At 45.2% G+C, this 22,814-nt stretch overlaps 1 protein-coding gene across 5 annotated transcripts; it reads left to right on the forward strand.

Annotated features, from left to right (window-relative positions):
* The first annotated feature begins 371 nt into the window (after positions 1–371).
* On the forward strand, positions 372–22,745 carry ttyh1 (tweety family member 1). Of its 5 annotated transcripts, XM_030103749.1 has the most exons (16): positions 372–402; positions 1,077–1,220; positions 5,017–5,181; positions 6,643–6,872; positions 10,350–10,461; positions 12,343–12,680; positions 13,343–13,438; positions 14,096–14,168; positions 15,836–15,911; positions 16,154–16,209; positions 16,496–16,588; positions 16,698–16,790; positions 16,911–17,050; positions 19,361–19,528; positions 20,961–21,039; positions 21,969–22,745. In XM_030103749.1, the coding sequence occupies exons 3-16, from the start codon at positions 5,047–5,049 to the stop codon at positions 22,050–22,052; spliced, it is 1,773 nt and encodes a 590-aa protein (XP_029959609.1). In that variant the 5' UTR covers positions 372–402; positions 1,077–1,220; positions 5,017–5,046; the 3' UTR covers positions 22,053–22,745. The 5 variants fall into 5 exon arrangements, with proteins under 5 accessions (XP_029959609.1, XP_029959608.1, XP_029959610.1 ...); XM_030103748.1 differs by lacking the exon at positions 372–402 and having other exon boundaries at positions 568–1,220; XM_030103753.1 differs by lacking the exon at positions 372–402 and having other exon boundaries at positions 576–1,220; positions 19,361–19,421.
* The last annotated feature ends 69 nt before the right edge of the window (positions 22,746–22,814 follow it).

Genomic DNA, 22,814 nt, shown 5'->3' on the forward strand with positions numbered 1-22,814 from the left:
TAGCCCATGGAGCATCTTCATCAGCGGGCTCTCGTCTCCTCAGTCACGTTGTTGCACGTTCCCCGCCGCCTCCTCGCCACTGAATCAGTGTCGATGCCTTCCTGCAGCCTCCTCTGAACACTGGTTTTGCCTACAAATCCACTGTGCACGCCGCTTTGCCCCTCTCTGTTCATTGTTCGCTCCATCTCCTCTCCCTCCCTCTTCTCTCTCTCAGCATCACTCCCTGGGAACCCACTTTTTTTTTTCCTCCCCTCCTCTATTTCTCTGCATCTCCCCCCCCCCCCCTGCACATGTTCATCTCTGTGTTTCGCCTCTCTCGCTCTTCATTTTCTGTGCACCTCTCCTTAATTCTCATCACATTAGAGTTAGAGGCAGGAGTTTTCACTGTTTTGCATCCAACATGTGAGTGGGGGTTTTTTTTTTTGGATCTTTTTTTGGGTTTTGCATTTTTACACTCTCTCTCTCTCTCTCTCTCTCTCTCTCTCTCTCTCTCTCTCTCTCTCTCTCTCTCTCTCCCTCTCTCTCTCTGGGTAATCTGGCCAAGGCTGAGTCTGGTGGTCTGGACGGAGATTGGGCAGGTTGATGGGAGTGCGCGTGGATGTCGGTGGGGGTCGGCATTACAGGCGCGCCTCCGGTAGGAGTGAGTGAGGGGTTAGAGCCCGCTAATCCGCGTTAACAGATTAATTATCTTTGGGCAACATCGTGTCACTGCAGTGTTGTGAAGGCGTTTGGGCATTAAGCTACGGAGGGCTACAATGCAACGATAAAGAGTCCCTTAGGGGTGTCTCCTCAATCTTAATCCCTCGCGCTCTCTCTCTCTCTCTCTCTCTCTCTCTTGTCTCTCTCTCCCTCTCTCTCTCTCTCGCTCACTCACTCACTCACTCACTCGCGCTCACTGAGAGCTCCTCTCCCATCCATCAACACAAGCACCTCTCTACTGTCATCAGACAACCAGACAATTATTGGCCATTTACTATTTCGATAACTACTAGAATAACTGGCTTTTTTTTTCCTTCTTTCTTTTTTTTTCTCCTTTGTTTTTGTTCAATCTGACTGATTTCTGGCATGTCCACAAGCCATTTTTTCAGAATGGTTTTTTTTCAAGAGCATCAAGCACTGATGGCTGACAGTATACCTCTCTGAGTGGGTAAATATTTCACGGACGCCGGCGAAGAGAAGCGCCAGAAGGAGAGAGAAACCTCCCGACACAGCTGACAGAGGTAAGAGACCGATCCCTCTCTGGCCGACGGTGGCTTAATTGCTGATGTGGTTGCAGTGATTCACTTCATTAATCAAGTGAAATATGTTGCATTATGAATGTGCAGTGCCTGAAATCACACTGCATTCCTCACCTCTGTTCAGTGGCTGTTTATAAAATAATTGTTCTGTTGCTGGGATTAGCCTCCTCTATGGACTTTATTAAAAAAAAAAAAAAAAAAAGAAACTAAGCGGATAATTCTGATGTTGGTTTGATTGCATCCAGTGATTTTTAAAAAAAAATTTTTTCCCCACCCAGTTTTATGCTCATCTGCCTCAGGTGTTTTTTTTTTTTTATCATTTTCATCCAGATTTGCCTCGGGGATGCAGATTTCCCTCCGTGCGGGGTTTTCATTTCGGTCAGTAGTGCGGTCGCATTTTGTCACCCTCAACTTGATGTCACGCTGGACTCCTGCACACATCAAAGCACTGATTTGCAGCGACTTACTGAGTGTGAGCTGCACTTGATTATCTTCGGTCAGCTGCACACACTCTGGGATGCTCGTCGTCGGGAGCGAACATTCATTCTGCAGGTGCATTTGGAGAGGAGATGGAATTTTAATTGAGAATTTTCATTTTTTTTAAGTGGTAGGCAAAGGTAACTTCTAACCCATTACACGGACGTTAATTAATGGCTCCTGGGTGATGTAGTGTGTCATGGGGATGTAATACTGTCTCGTAAACTACAGCCATTAAGGAGGTTGTTGGTGAGGAGCTGTAAGGCTGTAATGTGAATCATAACTCGTTTTATGAGGCAAATTGGAGATGTGCTTCATTTCAGCAGCAAACAAACTACATTATTCATGCCCTCTGATTCGTGGAGCTGTAGTCTCATAAAAAAAGAAAAGGTGGGGATGATTTTTGTGCTGCGCTGGAGATGATCCTAAATTCAGCTGACAGAAGACGCTCCAGCCTTGTTCTCATTAGCTGCCTCACAAAATGGCCCTTTTCTTTACATTCAGACATCATGGAGTCTCACATCCTGCAATCCACGTCTTTTCTCTGTGTTGTCTGAGCTCCGTGCGGACTGAACACGTTTCTCTTCATGCTTTGTGTGTTTTACCTCCTTGGGGTTTCACAGTTTGGTGGGAGGCTGTGGTTTTTCCTTCACTGCTTTCTTTGTTATTCCCCCCCCCCCGTCTTTTTTTTTTTTTTTTTTTTTTTTTTCTCTTTTGCTCTCCACCAACCGAGGTCAAAATCACATTTATTTGCCTTCAGTTACGCAATGGTAACAGGCATAATAATAAGCTGGCAGGATGCATCAAGTCAAGTTGAGGCTTTCTGCCTCTGACAGCTTGCTGAGTAACTGCTGCAGCAGGACTGTGAACCTCCTCCATCCTCAGGACCGTCGGCTCCTCTTCAGAGGACCTCGGCTCGCCGGGCCGCACGAGGAAACCCCACACCTGCACTTTGACCTCTCAGACGTCACGCATAATCCATTGTGGGCCACACACTGAAACACTTGAGAATTGATTATTCTAATCCTCTGCTGTTATTGAGGACTTCCTAATTCATTTGCTAGACAGGAATTAAAAAGAAAACAACAACAAACATCATAAACCATTGATTTATTCTACAATCTGTCAAAAACTAAATCAGTCGTGTTTTGTGACACATTTCTCCCTTGAATCTTGTTTTCACATTCTACATGCTCCTGACTTCCTACAAGATAATCTGAATATTGCAACTGCGATTGTCGTTGATTTACCTTTACACAATTTGAAGAAATGTGAAGACTGATAAATGTGATAAAGAAATGAGATGGATAAATGTAGTCACTTCTTTTTTAAATTCTATATCGGTAATTGCCTCCCATTGCCTTCTGTTTGTCAGTATCGCCGTCCATCAAAGCGATTGCTTCTCCATGGCGACGGTCTGGTGGTGGTGATCTCAACAGGTTGCCCGGCTCTCCTCTGTTTGTGGAAATATTCCCCTACTTGTTTATTGTGCCTCTCTAAAAGCTCTCACCCTCAAACTCCGACAAACGCAGCCCAGCACAAACGGCCTCACAGCTCCTTGTAATTCATCTAATCTAATAAATTCACTCCAGATAAACGATCACGAAAGGAAATCCAACACCGGAGTCGTCGCTGCTCAGTCTGTTTACCCCGCTGATGTGTGGTGGATGGATGGAGCTCTCACAGCGTGCGAACCATTATGTTCAGCACAATTTTAATAAGGGAAATGGAGTGTTGGCAGTGATTTGATTTGTGACAGTTGGGCTGCTTGAACCATTAAGGTGAACAGGCTTATTGTAATGGGCTTAGGGCTGCGCTGTCTGGCCTGCCGGCGAGCTGTTAACTTGTTCTGGTCCGTAACGCCGCCCCAAATCTCAAATGGTGAAACTCTCCGGCTTTGAACGTGACGTGTTGAAAAAAAATCAAAACTCTTATTGTTGCGCGATGTTTAACACAATTATGTCCTGTGGCTTGCAGGCATCAGATCAGTGTGTGTGTGTGGTCAATCAATAGGGGCAATGCGAGGCTAAAGCAGCACATTGTGCCAATTGAAAGTTTCAGTCCCTGAATAAATCAGTTGTCAGCCCAGTTGTCCCATTAGTCATTTAGATAAAAGACAGGCTCTCAGTTCAGAATGTGACATTATTTGGCGGTATCTGTCTGCGAGATCAGCTTTGACTCCAGCTGCATGCGTCTTTATATTGAAGCGTCAGTGTTGTTGTTCTGAATGTTTTTCTCTCTTCTTTCCTCCCTCGAGCTGTCTTAAAGCACGCCGTTCTGAAACAGTAAAGCTCTGATGGGCTTTTTTAATCTTTGTGGCCGATATCGGAGGCTGGCCCGGCCCTGCACTGCCCCCCAGCTCCGTCATTGTAATGAGGATTCCGCTGTGTGTTTGGGCTAACCAGATTTGCCCCTCGTATTTACCCTACTTTCTCCCCACCCGGCCGACTTAAGTAAGATATACTGAACGATGAACAGAGGGAGGAGTTCGTCTTCAGCAGGATCCTCCTGGCATCTTATGAGCGGCTCTTTTTTTTCCCCCCCCCCACCATCCTTCAAATTCTCATCACTGTTCATCTCTTATACAACATCTGTAGATCAGCCTTTTCTCATAACCATACAGGGTGAGAAAGAGGTGTGTCATTGGTGACAATGTTCTGATCTGAAGACTTTTACATCCAATCTGCAGAACACCGTCTGAATCTTTGGGGAAAAACAAATAGCAGTGAGTGTAAACTACGACAGAAAATCTCAGATATTCTTACTGGATGCAATTGTTTGAGTATAATACAACACAACAACCGTTTAAAAATTGACACCGGCAAATCTTTTCAACTTTCGCTTGTTTATCAGACACGCTTCGGTTACTCTGCTCATTTGTCATTTTAAGTTTTCTATTATTACTGTTTGTCACAGATATTCAATCTCATGGTGATATGATGAATGCAAGCATCGTGTAGCCTTGTGTGTATTTTTTTGGTTTCTGTTGCTGTGAAAAAGCCAAGCGGGTTTATTTTTTACAGAAAACACAACACCCATCACACTCTCGCAGCCTCCACTTGTGAGTGGGATGTGTGCGCCAACTTTCACTCCTCAGACCTGCTTTTTCCGCTCGGCTCAGGTGATCTCTGCTCGGCGGTTTCTCCTCTGTGCACCGTGACTCCTCTGTCCTCCCAGCTTGGCCACGTGCTCACGTGAGGACCTTCACTCCCTCCTCACCGTGTTTCTTCTTCTTCTTCTTCTTCTTCTTCTTCTTCTTCTTGTTCTTCCCTGCTCTCGCTTCAAATCCTCGCCATTCAAGGGTGGAGGAGGGGACCAGCAGCAGTAGAAAATGGCTGCCATGACAACGGTACCCAGCTATACCCCCTCGATATGGGTGAGAATGTGTCACGCCCTCCCCCGGCTGGACCTCACCATGCAGATGAGGGACAACATCTTTGTCCCCGACAGCTGGGAGTACCAGCAGGTAACAGACACCTGCCGCGGCCGCTCACACATGGCGCGCTGCGGCCGTCCAATCCAAGATGCCACATTGCATAATAATTACAGCCCTGTTGCTCCATTAGCAGTCAGAGATGTAGAGAATGATTTTACTGTTATTTAAATGTGTGATGGGCAATTTGCGCCATCGCACAGGCTGTAAATTGCTGAATGAAACGGCTTGTTGCCGAGCAAAGATGGTGACATTTACAGATCTTTAAAGCACATTTTGATGCCTAATCATTGTTGGGGAGTTTGGCACTAGAACCCGTGCAATATTCCACGTCTCATCTTTCCATTTTTCACTTGAAATACTGCTTCTCTGTGCCCTTTCGTGCATTTGGGTATGAGGCAGTGCGTGAGATTTCAACTCCAGCAGGTTTCTGCAGCCGCTGCTGTCCATGTGCTCGTCTGTCTGTGGCAAAATGAAAGGTTTCATCCCTCTCCTCACACAGATGCTCCAGCGAAGCTAGCCGCGTCTCACACTGTTTGTGACTTCTCTGCAGTGAAAAAGAAAAAAAAAGGGGGGCGGAGGGGCAAATTATCCTGCAGAACAGAAAGACAAAAGAGACTGAAAGTGCTCAGAGAGAGAGAACGAGCGAGGCAATGAGTAATGCACGGAGGCTGCCGAACAGAAAACTGGGCAGAGAGAGAAAGATGGAGAGAGAGAGGGAGAGAGAGAGAGAGAGAGAGAGAGAGAGAGAGAGAGAGAGACCGGCAGTGAATGTATTTAAGTAGGTCACAGATTATTAATAGAGATTCAGTGGTGTGGATAGAAAGAAAGAGGGGAGAGTGGGGGAGAGAGAGAGGGAGAGTGGGAGTGAGGGAGAGCGTGGGGAAAAGAGGGATGGAGCGATGGGGAGGGGCTCTGAAAGAGCAGGAGGTGAGATAGAGGGAAGGTGGATGAATGGGGGGGAGTGACAGACGGGCAGATGGATGAAGGATAATACTGTAGATATGTGTCGGCGCAAAATGCATTTCAGTAATGTTGACTTTATGACATGGAGCTTGATCAAAAGCAAAGTCTGATATGGCTTAGTGACATTAAAATCCAGCGTGATGCGCTGATAGATGCGGGATTCACGGGTTAAAGCCTCTGAAATAATGATGATCAAGAATTAATTCTACTTAACCAAGTTAAATTTGTCCATTCAAGTGTGAACCGGGCCACATGAACCCTCTATCTTTATCTCTGATGCCTCTTTGATTCAGATACATTTATGCTCTCACACCTTTTTAATCATCACCCGCTGTTAATGGGGGCGGGACGCCATGACAAGCTATGGATTTTAACAGGATTAGCCGGCATTTCACCCTCTCAAATGCTTCTTCTTCACTTGTAAAAATGGAATTAAAATGCCATTCCCCCCCCCACCCCCCCCCACCCCCCCCCCATCCACTGACTCATTGTGGCTGTTTTTCACTCCACCTCTTCCTTTCTTCCCAGACTCTGCTGGTTCTGTCCAGCTTATCAGCCATCGCGCTTGTTATCTCCCTCTTGGTGGTTCTCTCCTTCCTCATACACTACTGCTGCTGTCACCGTGGCGACCGGAGCGAGGGATCAGAAGAGGAGGAGGAGGATGAGGATGGGAGCACGGGTCACGGCTACAGCGGGAAGAAGGGGCGGGGCATCTGCTGCGTCACGTGGGTGGCGGTGGCAGCTGTCACGCTGTGCTGGTAAGGGGGAGGCGTCGCACACGATGCTTCATGTACATACTGTACACACGTCATCATCTGGCAGCGGTCGGACGAGTGTTCTGGTCCGTTTGCGAAGTGAAAACATTCCATTACAAGTAAACATCATGCATAATTTCAGATTACAAATATACAGGTGCAATGAGAACGCAGTGGAACGGCTGATTGTTTCCAAATGGTGCAGTTCAAACAGTGAAACTTCTCGTGTATTTAGATTTCTTACCTCTACTTTTTTTGCTTTATTTTTTGTATTTTAAAATTTTTTTAAGGCCTTATATGTCCTTTGGGCACATTGAGACAGGCAGTCACAATCACAATTACACCTATAGGCAACTTTACAGTAAAATGCATGATTTTGGATTGTGGGAAGAAACCAGAGTATCTGTAAAGAATCCACACATGCACAAGGCCCGGGCTCAACCAGGGATATTATCTCTATTAAGGCGTTACAAAAGCAAAATATCTTAAAATGCTACAATATTTCAGAACATCAGCTCATCCCTGTTTTCTCAGCCTGGGATCTTTTCATCAAAATCGATTTTTTAAAACCATTTTAACGTCTTATTATTCAAGATTCACTTGTTTTTTTAATGCAAGCAATTAAGATTGCCTATTTACATAAATACTGCATTTCAGTACAAGTTTTAAAGCCTTAACTTTAATTTTATTTCAAGTTTTTTGCTCTTTTATACTTCCGTTTCAGTTCATGTACTGAAAAAAAAACAAAAACAATCACAAGCGTGGAGCAGTGCTGCAGTGGTTTTAACTGTCACAGCAAGAAGGTCTACGTTTGAATCCAGCCTTTGGCTTTTCCATGTGTGAGCTGGCCGGTTGTTCCTGTGCCTGCGTGGGTTTTCTCTGGCTTTTACCCACAATCCAAAACATCCTTGTTATGTCACTGATTCCTCTTGATTGCCCGGAGGTGTAAGTGTGTGTGTGTGAGATTGTCTTTGTGTGTGTGTTTGCCCTGTGATGGATGGATGGCTGGTCCAGCCGTCTTATACCTGATATGAGTTAGGATTAGCTACATCCAGCAATACTTTTTTCAGACGTATGACTTTTGTTTTCATATGAAGACTAACAGTCAGTCAAACAAACAACAGTTCTTCCAGCTCCCATGTTTGTGTTTATAAAGAGTTACGCAGATAGCGTGTTTAATATTCACACATGGCAGCATAAGGTCACACGAGATAAATCTGATTGGTTCTGCTGCACAAATTTATGAACTTTTCATAAAAGTGCATATTTTCCCATATCAATTTGTTTTAAGGGAAATTCTTGAACTTTTTTTTTTTTTTTTTGCAGTGCACTGTCTGCTTTCTTGAGAAGACTGATAGAACACTAATATCTTTAACAGTTAATGCGAAACTCCAGCCAGCAGCTGGCGAGTGGCTTTGGCCAAAGGTAATAAAATCGTCCCACCAGGACATCTCCAGCTCAGTAATTACCGTGCTCTATTTTTATCTCCATAACTTTAGATTGAGACGGGCGAGTCGTTTCTTCTGCTTCCCGTCATTCAAGCGAAGACAAACTAATTGGCTTCTGGCCTCATGTCTAATAATCGCACCTCTCTCTTCCTGTACCAGGGAGTTTGACTCGTTCCCTCAACTCTCACACAGCAAGTGTTATTTTTTTGTCACGCCAAGTTGAAATATTTGGCTGAATGACGGACTTCCTCATGTTTTTGACATTATAGGATGTTATGGTTAACAGCTGTTGAGTTCAACAGACAATAAAGAGCACAACTCCTCTCCTGCTAGTTTTGTACTTTAATATAGTCTGCATGTGATGAAGCTTTTCCACTTAAAGCTTTGCTCCTAAAGTTAATTTCATCATTTGAATTATCTCTATAGATTCACTTTGTTTTTTAACTGAAATAGTTGCTTGTTTCATTGAATGAAAGTAACCTGTGAGCAACTGATTATAGGAAATATTGGTGAAAATTTTGCAGTGTTCATGTAATAAAAGGCCGGTATTAAATGTTTTTTTTTTTTTTTCAAATTGAAAGCAGTCCTGAAGCAACAGGAGTTCCATGAATGGAAGATTTCAGCTTGAAGCTGTATGAAATGAGCTCAATAGTAACCTGAGCCGGTAGTAAAAGTTAAGCACCGCGGTCGTCACTGAGCTGCTCTCTGGCAGCGGCGAGGCTGTGAATCACAACCCGATTCCTCTTTCCTGTCCATCATCATGTGCTTTTCGGTCTCTCACATGTTCACTGATGTCACTGGAAAAGTAAAGCAGCTCTGGAAGACAGCTGACGGTCATGTTGTGCTGCTATTTCCCCCCCTCTCCTCCGCTGACATGATCTCAGTTCGCCTACCTACGGCCCGTCAAGTCGCTCACCCACCGCTGCTCCCTGCAGCTCTGGTGACCGTGCAGTCATCAAGTCAGCACATTGCGTTGGCCGCACATTACACACAAAAATGCTGCTTGACATCTGTCCAACGCACTCTGGTACTCGGCGGAAGTGCGAGTCACCGAGGGGAAGCTGGGCTGCCCATCAGACATTTAAAACCTGGAGCTTGCGGGCCCAGCTGTGAGCGCGCTGTGAGAAAATTACAGTGCCGTTTTTGATGGTTGTTATTGTATTCCGGGCCATTCATGTGCACTTAAGACTCTGTTGCTACATGGCAGAACATAATGTACTGCAGATTAGATTCCAGCAGCTATAATGATGTCATCCTAAACACGCTGTAGGTCGAGGAGGTGGTGGGAGTCTCCCCCTGATGGACCACCGTAACATCATGTCAGTGGTCCTCTCCTCTGATGCTCAATAGATGCAGCGTCTTTAGGAGAAAATACTGCAGCATTCTACCTCTGTGTGATCTTTAATGCTACACTGTGTCCTCCAGACGGTGGCTTTTGGTCACAAGTTTAGGAAAAAAAGAAAAAGAAAAAAGTGTATGTCATTTTAAAATGCTGCCGCATTAGGCGGCGTTCACATTTGCCAGTTTGAAATGCAAAGCACACACAGACGCAGGCACACATTCCTCCTTTTTCCCCCTGCTTTCTAATCTGGGTCACATACTTTGTGGGAGATTGGGTCATACCATTCCTCTTGGGTTCGAGGGGATTTGATGAACATCTGGCCCGAGCCTTAATCTGAATATTTGAATAACGGAAAAATGTGTAAACACGCCGCTATGTTTAACATTTCGAATATTTTCCTCGCCGGAGCTTAACCGTCGAGTGTTAAGAGTCAGCTTTTTCCCCCTCATCTGTTTATTTCTTCCCCTCCGCTGCACCGTTGGTACGCTCATCCGCTGCACACATATCACATCCTCACCAGCTCTATCTCCTTGTGTCACATTCATTTAAAATGTACATACACACTGAATTAAACATTACATTTATGCCTTTGCTGTCTGTCCTTCCATCCCTCTCTTGCTCTCTCGATCACATGCTCCCTCCAACAATGTTTTCATGTTTCTTTTTTTTTTTTTCCCCTCCTCTTTGCAGTGTTGCCATAGGCATCGGTTTCTATGGCAACAGCGAGGCTAATGATGGGATGTATCAGTTGACCTCGTCTCTTCTCACAGCCAATTACACGCTAGCTTCCATCGATCTGCTGGTGAGTGCTGCTCTCTGCAAGTGAAATGTCATGCAGAATACACCCCGCCTGATGCCGTTTGCATGTGTGCAGGGGAGAGACGGCGGGAGGGGGGAGGGAGGGGGGGGGCATGTTCACACTTACGTCAGGTCTGCAGAGAGAGGAGGAAAATCAGATACAAACTCCTGTTCCATCGATTTGCCTGTGGTTTGTGTGTCAGGCGAGCTAAACGTCCTCCTTCCAGCGGGTCAGAAAAACTGCGGAGGTGACAAAACCACCTGGCAGAGTGACGCCGCCAACGAGATCAAGGAATCCTTCAGCTTTCATCAATTAACGTCAGACAGTGAGACGACGACAACGAGATCTAGAGCTGGACGGATAAACTCAAACATGTTTTGATCTGTTCTTTTTTAGCTTTTTAACTTTAGCTTGTAAGTCATGAAAATGTAAAAAGCGGCATGTCAAACATCCACACCGTTTCATAAGATTCATTAACAAGAGTCCAAGACAACTGTGATTTTATGAGTCTAGACGTAACTGACAAACAAATCAACTTTTCAGCAGTGGTATCATTTGTCAAGATGTGTGGTTGTTTACATGTGTTGTTCAGCAAAAAAAAAAAAAAAGAATTCTCTCATGTATCAATAACCGAATGATTTATTTCAAAACTCTTATTTTCCACAATCTTTCCAAAGCATCATCACATCTAAAAATGATAACTGACTATGTGGAGTTTGAATGTTCTCCATTTGCTCTGCATGAAAACCAGTGCCGGGCTGATCCGAGGCTGTAGATGTGAGTGTGCCGTTCTGTTGACCCAGCGATGTTCAGAGTCCAGAGTGTAACCTACATATCGCTGGTCCGGAGTCAGCACTGGCACGCTCCAGCTCTGCTCTGCCTCCCGTCTGGATGAGGCCAGTACAGATGATGGCTGGAAGAAAAGAAATCATTAGTATTTATTTGATTGAAAATATAATCTCTATCCAGTCTGGGCTTTTGTTTCATCTCTGATATGTTAGTTTCTTGTTTTCCTTTTAGAAGGAAAGGCACTGTATAAATTCTAATTGAAAATTAATTAAAAAAAGAAAAGCAAATATCTCCGGAAGAAAGACATTTTGCACCTGGTAAATATTATGATACATTTTTTTCCAGATTACTGACTGCATAACTAAAAAGTACAGTAAATACTTTATAGATAAATAGAAATGTAATGAAACAGCAAATTCTCCTTTGTATTGCCTGTTCCATACATCATGTCTTCTTGTATCAATAAACACTTAATATTAGTTAGCAAAACAAGTACTAATTGAGCTTTGTTCACACAGTCATGTACCTTTATGTAAAATACTAATACATATATTTACACATATTTAATATATACTTGGAAAAAGAACCCTGTATGTGCGTTATTGCAGCTTTACAAACATTAAATTGATTTATCAGGCTCAGAAAATAACCTTTTTTGTCTTATTCCTACTCATGTTTCTGATTACAACCAAACTTCAAGAACATTTAATTGAAATAAAAAAAAAGGTCGCAAAATGATATATGTAAACATCAACACACGCATAGAGATGCACCTACACATAAGTATAGATACAAAATGCGAAATTGACCATTGTTTGTATTTAAAAAAAGGGGGAGATTTTAGAAAGTTTGAACCAACAAGTGAACAATTTTTGTTCTCAGGAGTTTGACAACTGCAGCACTTTAACCATTATTATTGATCATGCGTGCAGACAATCATAGAGACGGATCCATTACGAGGCCCACATCCTCAGTCCTCCAGCCCACAACACACCACTCTAATCCCGCCGTGACGTTATCGGCCTCATCCGCTCTGGCTGTGGTTTCCGTCTCACTTCGCTCTCCTGCCCTCCTTCTCCTCCTCTGTCTCCCCAGATTTCCGACACCATTGCTGGACTGCAGCTGTCCGTCTCCGGCCCGCTCACCTCCATGGAGGAGCTGTTTACCGGCAGTAAGCCTTTCCTGGTGTCGACCAGGAACTGCCGACGGCTGTCGGAGAACGTGATGAACCTCCTGTCCTCCATCTCCCTGGCCCGGTTCAGCGTGGATGCGGGGCTGGGCAACGACAGCAGCGTCAGCGGGGCGTCCATCACGCCCCTGACCCCTGTCCCGCCCTCTGTGGCCCCCACCGTGGTGCCTACCAGTGGCCTGATGCCCAACCCCTTCTCACCTGGCTGGGCGGCCAACACGCTGATGGTCAACGAGGACTACAGGTGAGCTTACGGCAGTCTTTTAAGTGTGTGAGGTAAATGGTGAAAGTGACTGTGAGTCTTCATGTGTTTTTACCTGTGGTGTGCTGACAACCTCTCCAGAACACACACACACACACACACACACACACACCTCCACCCAGAGTCAACTGGGATATTTAAAGCTGCGTTCATGAAACTGCCTTCACATACCAGTGAGAGACAGTAATTCCTCTCATGCATTTGAAGACTATTTTTGAGTGAATTATTATTATTATATTTTGAAATAATTTTTGCTCAGAAATAAACTTAAACCTTCAGCTCCACTTTCACAAAGATGAACAGGGACACCCTGATGATCTTCTACCATCCTTTTTAGATCCTCATAAATGTTGCATGTTTATGTGGGTGCATTGATTAATTTCTAGTGTGAAAGGCAAATGGGCATGTTAGGAATCCAATATTTATGTGAAGTCTATAAATCCTGGGGGGGGGGGGGGGGGGGACGAAGAAACCTGGTTCTTTTGTTGCGCTTGTTGTTTATGTGTGTTGTTGAACAACAAAAACTGGTGATTTGTTTTTTACAGATGGCAGTATTAAAAAAAGATGAAGTGACAGTACGTTGCTGTAGATGTTGCTGTTTTGCGCACAGTGAAGTGATCCGCTGTTTGTGCTCGTTGTTCAAGGTGGCTGTCGTACGTGTTGCTGCTGCTGCTCGACCTCATCGTGTGTCTGTTCATTCTGCTGGGGCTGGCCAAGCAAGCACGCTGGCTGCTGATCCTGTGAGTACACACACACACACACACACACACACACACACACACATAGCATTATGACCCCCACAAGTTAGGTCAGTCATTAAAACTTTTACAGAATCCTAAGTTCCAGACCACACACAGGCCTGCTGTGGGGTTTCATGAATTTAAAGGACATTGTGTTCACTTACAGTCATTTCCTGCAGACTTCCTCTCAACTCAACCATAACTACTGCTTACTTTAGCCCCAATCCTTAAACTAACCCGAACCACAGAACAAGTCTGTACTTGAAATTATTATTATTCAATTTGGAGGTTTCCCTTGTGTTCCCACCACAGAGACGGTTGGAGGAACATGTACCACGTCTAAATAACATGAACTGCGGGCCTCCGCATCATTGATAACATTTGTAGAGCATTACTGCATCCGCTTTGTTCTTCACAAGTTAGGTCGGATGCCACAGTGGCTGAAGGCCCCAAAGTTTGAGAACCCACAGAAAAGCAATAAAGACACACACACACACACACACACACACACACACACACACACACACACACACACACACACACACACACACACACACACACACACACACACACAGCCTAAAAACAAACTGGTTAGGTGGTCAGTGTGTCCTGCTGGCTGAAAACTTTGTGCTGTCCCCCCCACCCCCCCACCCACAGGATGACCGTGCTGGCATGGCTGGCTCTGTTCCTGAGCTGGGGCTCTCTGGGCCTGGAGACGGCCACTGTGGTGGTGAGTAGACCCAGAAAAATTGCTGTGGTGCGCGGGGGGGGGGGGGGGGGGGGGGGGGGGGGGGGGGGGGGGGGCTGGAGGGATAGGAAGTGAATGGCAGTGGAGCTGACTGACTGTAGCTGAGAGAGCAGAGCTTTAGGAGGCCGACCCCTGATGGCAGGCCAAAGTGCTGGGGTGTGTGTGTGTGTGTGTGTGTGTTTGTGTGTGTGAGATTTCTGTGCCCATTGTGCTAAACTGTGAAAAGACCGGCCTCCTAGGGAACGCTGCAGTCGTGGCAGAGGACCAAGACGGCAGGAAAATGGGGCAGAGATTAAAGATTCAATGTGCGTGTGCATGAGTGCGCTTGTGCACAGAGTGTGTTTGTGCGCCACAGTGAGTGTTTTACATGCGTGTTTGCGAGTGTGTGTGGGTGCCTGGCTCCGAGAAGTGAGGATAGAAGATGAAGGAAGGGAAGTGCTTTCAGTCGGAGCGAGGAGGGGAGAGGAAGAGGAGGAGAGTGCATCTCCAGATCACTTTTAAAGAGGAGGGGGGGGGGCTCAGTTTGTTGGAGGTTTGAAGCCGTTACTCTGCCTCCGTCTCTTGGGCCTTCAGATCTTGTACGTGCAGAGAAGTGCAGTAATCCAGATCTCTCCCAGTCCAGCTGTGCTGAGCGTCACACGGCAGCCAAAAGCTTCAAACGGGCAACAACAAGCCTCTTTTAGCCTCGTGACATTTATCAGCCACAAAGAGTGTAGGAACATTTTATTTCCCACACAGAGGACTGTACTTTTTCATGCGTGCCCTGTGAAAGTCTCTTCATCCCGTCTGAAGGGGGGGCATTTGTTTGATGTGTGTGAGGAGGAGGGCAAATGGTGGGTGTTTTTCTGCATTGCTGCTCATTTTGAGAGTCTCAGTGTCATGTGGGGCTGGCGGGAGATGTCCCAAGGCCCGTAGGTCCACACAGTGCCGCTCTGTCCCTGGCCACTGACGGGGAAACAATGGGCCAGCTGTGGGCCTGCCCGCTCTGTTCCGCCCCGGTCGCTGCGTTTCCCGTTAGTCCCGGGGCTCTCTGTGGGGCTCTCGCTCCCTCTTCTGGTGGGGCGCTCTCAGGCTGGGTGCTACTGCCGAGCCGAAGCGCTTCCTAAACCAAAAAAAATAATCCCGTTTAAGAAAGGACAATGTCAGGAGAGCTGCAGCAGCCGGAAAAAAATCCCATCCTATTCATAGTGAAACTTAACTACGCTCACTCATAACAGTACTTTCAGTACTGCAGTAAGAAAGTTTAGTGCAACTTCAGTGCACAACCACATTAGGAGCACTTACAGCAGTTGCAGCCTGTATATAAATACTTACCAGATCTTTCCATCATTTAACCAACAGTCATGAATCACTGGTGCAGGATGAGGGTTGAGTGGGATTCAATACACGGTTTGGTTCCCACACTTTAAAAACTCCTGATCTAATGGAGAGACAGATGATTATCAGAGCGTAGTGCAGACTGGTGCGGGCCAGCAGGCCGATCAATGTCTGCCGCAGTCAGATATCAGCTGAGGTAAGTATGTCAGTCGGTCAGCGCGTCTGCTAACTTTATTCTTGTGGTGGTTTTCTCCTGCCCTCCCTCTGTGCCGCCGCTCCTCTCCTCCTGTCACCCTCTTTCTCTCTCCCCGTCGCTCTCGCCGTATCGCCAGGCCCTCAGTGACTTCTGCTCCGATCCCAACGCGTTCGTGCTCAACTCCACCAACTTCAACACTGGGACCAGCTCAGGTGCAACACTCATCTTTTTCTGTATATAAACATATACGCATGAGTTTTTACCAGGAAAGCATGCAAGACATCATTGAGGTGTAATCAAAACAAAAGTTTTCTTGTTAACATAACTTCTCGGGATTGAGGTTATTTCTGCAAAAGGCCACATTAATCCAGTGATTTACATCACGTTATATTATATTGGTGTCTGTATTTGTTTCCACACTGATCCTTCTCTTTTGTTCTCGTTGGCCACTCAGATGTGTTGGATTATTACCTGACCTGCAACAGGCGCATGAACAGTCCGTTCCAGCAGGTAACGTGCCCTCTGTCAGCCTCACGTTCAAAGTCAACACATCACATTTAGGGCATTACGCCGACATTCCAAGTGAGCGAGCAGGTTGGATGTCAGACTTTCTCAAGGACAGTTCAGGACAGATTCTTCCCAAGACAGGATGCACAGCTGTTGCTGCAGTCCTGTCCCCAAATGATTTAGTCCCCCGAGGAACAGCGACACTCGTAGCATATTAATGGTGTATTTTCAGCATTAATGCAAAGTGAAGTTCCCGTTTCCACTGACCTCACTGAATTGTTGGCTTTAGCTGCTGACCCAGTCGCAGAGGGCGCTCTCAAACATTCACACACACCTCTCCAGTCTGGACAGAAACGCTCTCACGCAGTTCCCCAAAGCTGAGGTAAGCCATGATTCACTCGCAAGAAAAAGAATTAAAACACTGTTTATGCTACACGTCGGTCGGCTCTCGGAGATTTTCCTTCACATTTAATGAGTCTGTGTCGCTGCAGAAATCACTCAGGGAGGTCCAGCAGATCCTCAACTCCACAGAGGGGAACTTCCATCAGTTGGTGGCACTGCTGAACTGTCGGGGTCTGAACAAGGTAAACCAAGACGCCGCATGCGGCAGGACTACACGCAAAGAAAAGAGAAGCCGTGATGACAAAGAAAATCCAGATTTTTAGAAGGAAAAAAAAAAATGTTTTCCTGATGTTTCATTTTAGGACTATATCGACTCACTGAAAGGCCTGTGTTACGATGGAATGGAGGGGCTGCTCTATCTCTCCCTCTACTCTTTCCTCTCTGCTCTGGCCTTCACTGCCATTCTCTGCTCTCTGCCCGGTGCCTGGAGGAGCTTTCCCAGGTGAGAGAAAAAAAAAAAAAGTTAGTGTGTGTGTCTGCCGGAAAATAAAAGTTATTTTTACAGCAATTTATAAGGACGAACATCAGCAGGGTGGTATTTTTTAAGCGCTGTTATGCATTCCGTCTGTAAACCGGCCCTTTCTGAAACTCCGCGGGATGCGGCACAAAAGGTACTCGGCGTGTTTTTTAGTTAATAAAGATAAAGGGATGTTTGTCCTGCAGCTCTGGAGAGGATGCTCACTCCTCTGCGCTGTCTTTCAAGACAAACAATGTGCTGATCCTCCACAAGCACATTCTGCTCGCAAAACGTTGGCTGTGTGCGTGCCGCACAATTGTACTTGGCACGCCGAGCACGAAAGGAAAGAGACTGAAGTGTATTCTAGTGTGTCCCTAGGAGAGCCAAACTTCCAATAATAGCTGGAGGCTTGCCACTTCTCAGCCCTCCTCCACATGAGCCTCATGCAGTTTGTGTAGACAGGTACAGTTTCATGGACTCCGGCGTTAGCCCAGATTTGGAGAATTTGGTGGAACAATGGCTGACTGTCGGCGCCCTGAGCGAGCGCGTTCAGCCAACAGTGGGATTAGTTTGCATTCGAATGGAGCCGCTCCTAATTTGTTTGACTTGGTCACCATTTGTGGCTCAATGCATTCAAAACGCTGTTTGAAATTGGCTTATTATACATCATTTCATCCAAAATAAGAAGAGTCCTGGCCACAGGGCGGTCTAAAGTGCTCCACAAAGAGAAAGAAACACAGAAAATTACATTAAAATCATAGAAACGAAGCAGGACATCAAAAAAGAAAAGAGCAGTTAAAGCAGGAGAATAAATAGTTGAGCAATTTAAAATGAAAGTCATATAAATGCATTAGGAAGTCTCTTTTGTGTTGTTTTGTGCTTTGAGCAGAAGTACTGTACACCCTGATCAGGTCACCGGATCATGCTAATATGCCTGATTTTAGAAAACTGACCAATGCACAGGAAGAACATGCAAACTCAAAAGAATCTTTTGAGTTACTGTTCTGATTTTCATCGTATTTATGTTAAATAGATAATATCATGACATAAAGATCCCTGCTGTGTTCCATTCTTACTTTGTCTTGACATCTTTATTTGTAACATTGTTTTTTAAGTTTGACTGTAGTTCTTTGATGCTCGCTGTGTTTTCTGCTTGTTCTACAGCTCTTCGTAACTCTGGCTTTGGTGTACTGGATTAAAAGAAAAACTGTATTATTGTATAATATTGTGTATTCTTGCTGTAGGTAATAGTGTTAATCGCTATCCCACCGTGTGAAACCTTGTTGGTTTAACTGCAGGCAAGAATTAAAGACTAAAAAAGGTTTGACTACATTAAGAATAAATGGGAAATTATCATGTTAAATTCCCTTTTTTATGATCTCCATTATGAAGGGAATACTAAGAAACACTAAAACATATACAATCAGAAGAAATAACATAAAAATCAAGATGTTGGCAGTTTGATGGCAGACTTACCGATGAGCCAGGGTCGGTTGGATGTGGTCAGTCAGTTTGATCAGTGATTGTGCCACAAAGTGATATATAAAAAAAAATCACAGACTTCTGCAAGAAAGTGACCTTTAAAACCTGAGTTTTGATCTTGAAAGGGGCAGCCGCAGATTATTGTGTTTTGTACTGGAACCGGCTGCACTGCAGAGAGAAATGAACTCAACCAGGAGGTAAAGGTGGAACAAAGCACAATGGTGACTGAACTCCGAGTACTGGACTGAATTCACAGGAGCAGGATGGAAAAGAAACCCCACAGCACAAACACACAAAAAAAAAGAAAGGAAGAAGAAAAGAAATAGAAAAAAATATATAACAAATGAAGCGGTGGGTGTGATCGCAGACATAGATTTTTGTCATTTTCTGAAAAAGTTAGTTTCTACAGAGCCGTCCTCAGGATGAACCTTTGCTGTTCTGTAACACAGAACAAAAACCAAAAACCACAACAAAACCCAACAGACTGAGAAGCAGTTCTTACCCCACAGACCAAAATGAAACTCGACCCTCAAACTGTTGCAGTGCTTTGAAAAATTCTACAATTTCCCCTGCATTTTAAAATAGATCGAACATTGATTTCTTTCTTTTACTTTATTTCTATTCGGTTGTTTACATACATGCTTTGTTTCACAGTGACATTATGAGGTGAATTCATTCACAGTGTTTTCATTTAATATTCCAGTTTGACAGCAGGTCCAGTAATATTAAACACATTACATTTCTAGACACATTGTTTTCCACCTTTTCTCTGCTCTCACGCCTCTTGTTTTCTTTGTTTCATGGGCGCCACAGTGAATCAGAGGAGTACGAAGACTCGGACAGCGAGAGTGAGGATCCCTTCACCTCTCATCAGGCACGTAGACAGACGGCCTCGGGGTCTCAGCGAGGGGCCATGGCCCCCTTCTATAATTACCCGGGGGCCGGGTGGACACCCCCGTTTTCTAGCGCGCCGCCCCTCCCGTGAGTAACACAGACACACAGACACACAGACAGACAGACGGACGGACAGACAGACAGAGCATCCCAGCGGGACGCCCCACGTTAGGGAGGCAGTGTGGGAGTTTAACATACACACAGGCACACTGGCGATCTGTGCAGACACGTAACGGAGCCCCTCCCTCCTTCAGACACAGCTACGAGCATCATCCTGACACAGCCGAGCGCAGTCAGCCAGGTGCACACACTCCTGTATGCAACGGGGAGGGCTCGTCCAGACGCACAGAGCTGTCAGGCCCAGCACACTGCATCGCAGACAGACACACAGACAGGTCAATATGGACTCCAGTGTAGGCAGAGAAACAGACACAACTCCCGAGGTCTGTCTGTCTGTCTGTCTGTGTGTCTGTCTCTCCGTCTGTCAGGTGTTTTCAGGACAGACGATGTAGGCCGCTCGGTCATTTTTCACGGATCTTGTCTCAAATGGCGTCCTGTCTCCTAAACAGCAGTTATGCTACTGCTGTGTTGGGGGGAGGGGGTCATTGACGAGGCCGCGCTCGTAAAAACTCCGGCGGTGTGAGGCTCAGGTTGACTATAGGTAACCCCCCCACACACACCCTCCTGCATCGCTCTCATCTTGTCTCCTCACTGTGGTGTCCAAACCTCTCGGGTTAAGTCTCCAGATCCGTCCCGCTGCTTCTCTCTGCATCGTTCCTCCTCCTTCCTTTTTTGGTTTCCCCCCCCACCCCTCTTTCACCACTTTCAATTTTTCTCATCTTATTATGTTTCCCCTCCTTTTACTCTCCCTCACTGAAGGGTCCGAGCATAGTCAGTGCTGCCTGATCGTATCCGAATGTCAGGTAATAGTCTGGACTGCTCTTAATCTAATATTAACACACAGATACAGACACAAAAAAAAAGAAAAAAACAACAAAACAAAGACTACAACAACAACAACAAAACAAAGCATCTAGGCTCAGAAATACAGTCAGCACTAAAAATACAGTCCACTCCCTTTAAATGGAGTCAGCTGGGGATGGCTTTAAAAGCTCTCTGGGTTTTATCATGCAGAAAAAACAAAACAAAACAAAAAAAAAAAATTCATTTGGGAGACAACACTGTGGCTGCGACTGTGAGTCTCACCCAGTCCTAAATGCACGTAATTGCAGATTACTGTATAAATCCTGTGGTGGAGTGGACTGTACGCCTGCTGCTACTTGAGTGCCAGTAGGACTAATACCTCCACTGAGTGCTCTGTTTTTCCGCACTATATTTCTAACCGCTCTCTCTCCTTCTTCCCTCTCACCTGTCCTCGGGTCCCGTCACCCTGCGGCCCCCCCTTCCCGTCCCCTCTGTCTTTCTCGATGTGTCTCACCCCTGTGTCCCTCTCTTCTTTATCCTCTGTCCTCCTCCTCTCCCTCTCTCTTCTGTCCTTGTCTTTTCTGTCTCTATACAGGACTCCAAACGTTTCCTCCAATGGCAACCCTGGCTATGAGAGCCTCCCCTTGACTGACAGGCAGTCCCCACCCCCCTCTGTGAGTTCCTCTGTACTCATGATGCCATCGCAGTCCGCGCCATTTTATCATTGCACTTAGTTACGCTCGCCCGCTTTGATGCTCAGAAGCTCTGTGGCGAGCCCTCGGCCTCGCACGGAACCAGATCATCCAAAACTGAACAGAAAATGAAAAGCGGAACGTTCTTGTCTGTCGCTGCTTGTTTTAGAACTGGAGTCTGAGAGCAGATTGTGTTTTGTTCACATTATCTGACATTAATAAGCCAGTAATGCTGTACCAATAACACCTAGACGCCAAAGAATCCTCTAGATTTTATAGTTCTTTGGCCGAACTTAATGAGCGGATAGTACATTAAACCCGGTGCGGGTCATTAGCCGAACCCACACAGCAATAATACGGCTGTGTGCAACATTCATAAGGCAGGACAAATTAAAGGAGACAATAAAGCTGAAGCACTGCGCTCCACAGAACTGCTTCCTCAAATAATAAATTACTTTATATTCGCCATAGGTTGGACTCCATCAGAGTAACTGCTCTTCTTTTCAAATGAAGGCGCGGTGACTTTTATCAACCGCTGGCTCGACACTAATGTATCACGTTAACAGTCCGTCAGTCTCACCTCAAACTTCAGGGAACTCCGCTGCTTGAGGGAGACTGTGAGGAGAATGTGAAACATATTTCAAGCATCGTATTTCAACTATAGTGTCTGATGATGATAAAACATGTGAAGAAGAAATGGCTTCACTTTTCAATCAAAGACTTTTGGGTCAGTCAGTGAACAAAACAGGCTCTCAGCTCCTCTGGAGTTAATGTTTACACTTGAATAACAGATTTTTCTCTCCTTTTCTTTTTTTCTTCTTTTCTTTTTTTTCTAATTTCATCTCAACACGCCTCTGGACCACCTGAACCCCTCCTTCCTCCGAATCCCGTGGCGTTTTCCGGAAGTGCAGTACTCTCCCAGCATGCTGACTGGTTACGGGGGAAGTCAATCACACCCCAACCCCGCCCATTCGAGGAACCTGTATTCACGTTGATTCTTTTTTTTTTGTTAGAAAATGTATAGAAAAAAAAAAGGTTTAGTTTTCATATGAATGGACACTTTAATTAAATGAAAAAGAAACTAATCTAAATAAAAAAAAAGAATGCTAGGTGTGAATTCAAAGTGCGTAACGTCAGTACCACTGAGTATTATTAAAAAGCACTTAAAGAAGCGGTCCTCCGCGGGCCGCTGGCAGAACCGGCAGCGGCCGCTCCTGTCCGGTTTCTGCAAAGCTTTGAACCAAGCCTGCTTGGTCTAAATTTGTTCCCGTCGTTCGTCCAGACTCTGTGTAAACTGTGAACAGTGGTGAGGCAAGTCAGAATGGTATTGACGTTACTACGTTGTAGTTTTATATTCTTAAATGTATCCGTACCACCAATTTATTTTCAAGTTTTTATATAAATATTGTTGTAGAAAAAGCACTGGCACGTAGCAACAAGACACATTTTTTTCTGTGAATGGTTATGCAGTTCTTTCACTTGGTATGATTTTTTTTTTTTTTTTAAATATTACTTTTTATAGGTGGCAATTCTGTATTTTCCTTGTATTACCTTATGGTATTCTATATATCTCACTGTCTATAATATCTCAATACTCATGAACCTTCGCTCTTACAAAAAAAAAAAAAAGAAAGAAAAAGAAACACTTGAGGGCTACCAAGACCCTGTTTTAATGATTGAATGGAGAAACTACAAACTGCCACTCAGTCCTGAGAGTGGAGGACTACAAATCCCATGCGACAACAGCAGGTACATAG

Source organism: Salarias fasciatus, chromosome 11, assembly GCF_902148845.1.
Source record: "Salarias fasciatus chromosome 11, fSalaFa1.1, whole genome shotgun sequence".
NCBI lineage: Eukaryota > Metazoa > Chordata > Actinopteri > Blenniiformes > Blenniidae > Salarias > Salarias fasciatus.